The sequence below is a fragment of the Pygoscelis adeliae genome, unplaced genomic scaffold (genome assembly GCF_000699105.1).
Source record: "Pygoscelis adeliae isolate BGI_AS28 unplaced genomic scaffold, ASM69910v1 Scaffold239, whole genome shotgun sequence".
Taxonomy (NCBI): Eukaryota; Metazoa; Chordata; class Aves; order Sphenisciformes; family Spheniscidae; genus Pygoscelis; species Pygoscelis adeliae.
Genome location: NW_008825537.1, coordinates 467,898 through 468,676, shown reverse-complemented (window position 1 = coordinate 468,676; position 779 = coordinate 467,898). Strand labels below are relative to the sequence as shown.

The window sequence follows — 779 nt, the reverse complement described above, 5'->3', positions numbered from 1 at the left end:
GACGCCCCCCCCTCCTGCCGCCCCAGGAGGGTCCCCACCCCGGGGCACTGCCCCAGCCAAAGGCCACGCTCATCACTCCCACTGTGCCAGGGCCTCTGCGTTCCCGGCACGCAGCCCTGACGGTGCAAAGGGCAACCGGGGAGAGGATGGAGAAGGGGGGAGCCCGGGCTGCATGTCCCCCCTCGCCACTCCTCCGTTTCCCAATGCAACGGTTGCGTTGGGCAAACGCTGGTAAACTGACACAGGAAGCCCCGAGCCAGCCTCCGACCATGGCGGCGTTAGGAAACCTGCCCGCGGCTGGGCAGGAGCTCAGCCCCGGTACAAGCCCAGCTCTGCAGCGAGGGTCACCCCAGCAGTGGGGCCCCAGTCCCCCCCACCCTAGTACACCCACACCCTGGTACACCCTGCAGCCCTTCTTGCACCCCAGGGGGATGCAGACCAGGGGGGGCAAACTGCTCCTCTGCCCACAGCACCATCCCGGAGCCAGGCGGTCTCTGGAGGGGCTGAAAGACGCGTTGGGTCCGAGCACAGCACAATCCCTGTGCGACCCACAGCAGCCAGGCTGCCGGCCAGCTCCAGGGACACTGCCCCATCCTGGGAGGTGTCTTGGGATGTGGTGGGGCCCTGCTGCTCCCACCTCTCTGCCAAGGAGAGGGGTTTCATCCTGATTAGCTCAAGGCAAAGAGGAGCCAGGAGCAAGTTGGGAAGCCACTCTGCTTTCTCTCTTCCTTCCGCAATCCACTCTCCTCCCAGCAAGCAGCCGCTCCGGGGGGAGCTGC

General features: G+C 66.6%; 1 protein-coding gene across 1 annotated transcript in view; it reads left to right on the top strand.

Annotated features, from left to right (window-relative positions):
• Nucleotides 1-269: 269 nt before the first annotated feature.
• The window catches only part of LOC103923490 (serine protease 57-like), a 3,015-nt gene continuing 2,505 nt past the window's right edge, over nucleotides 270-779 (top strand). The window contains 1 exon segment of the mRNA XM_009331853.1: nucleotides 270-318. Within this exon segment, the coding sequence (XP_009330128.1) occupies nucleotides 270-318 (49 nt within the window).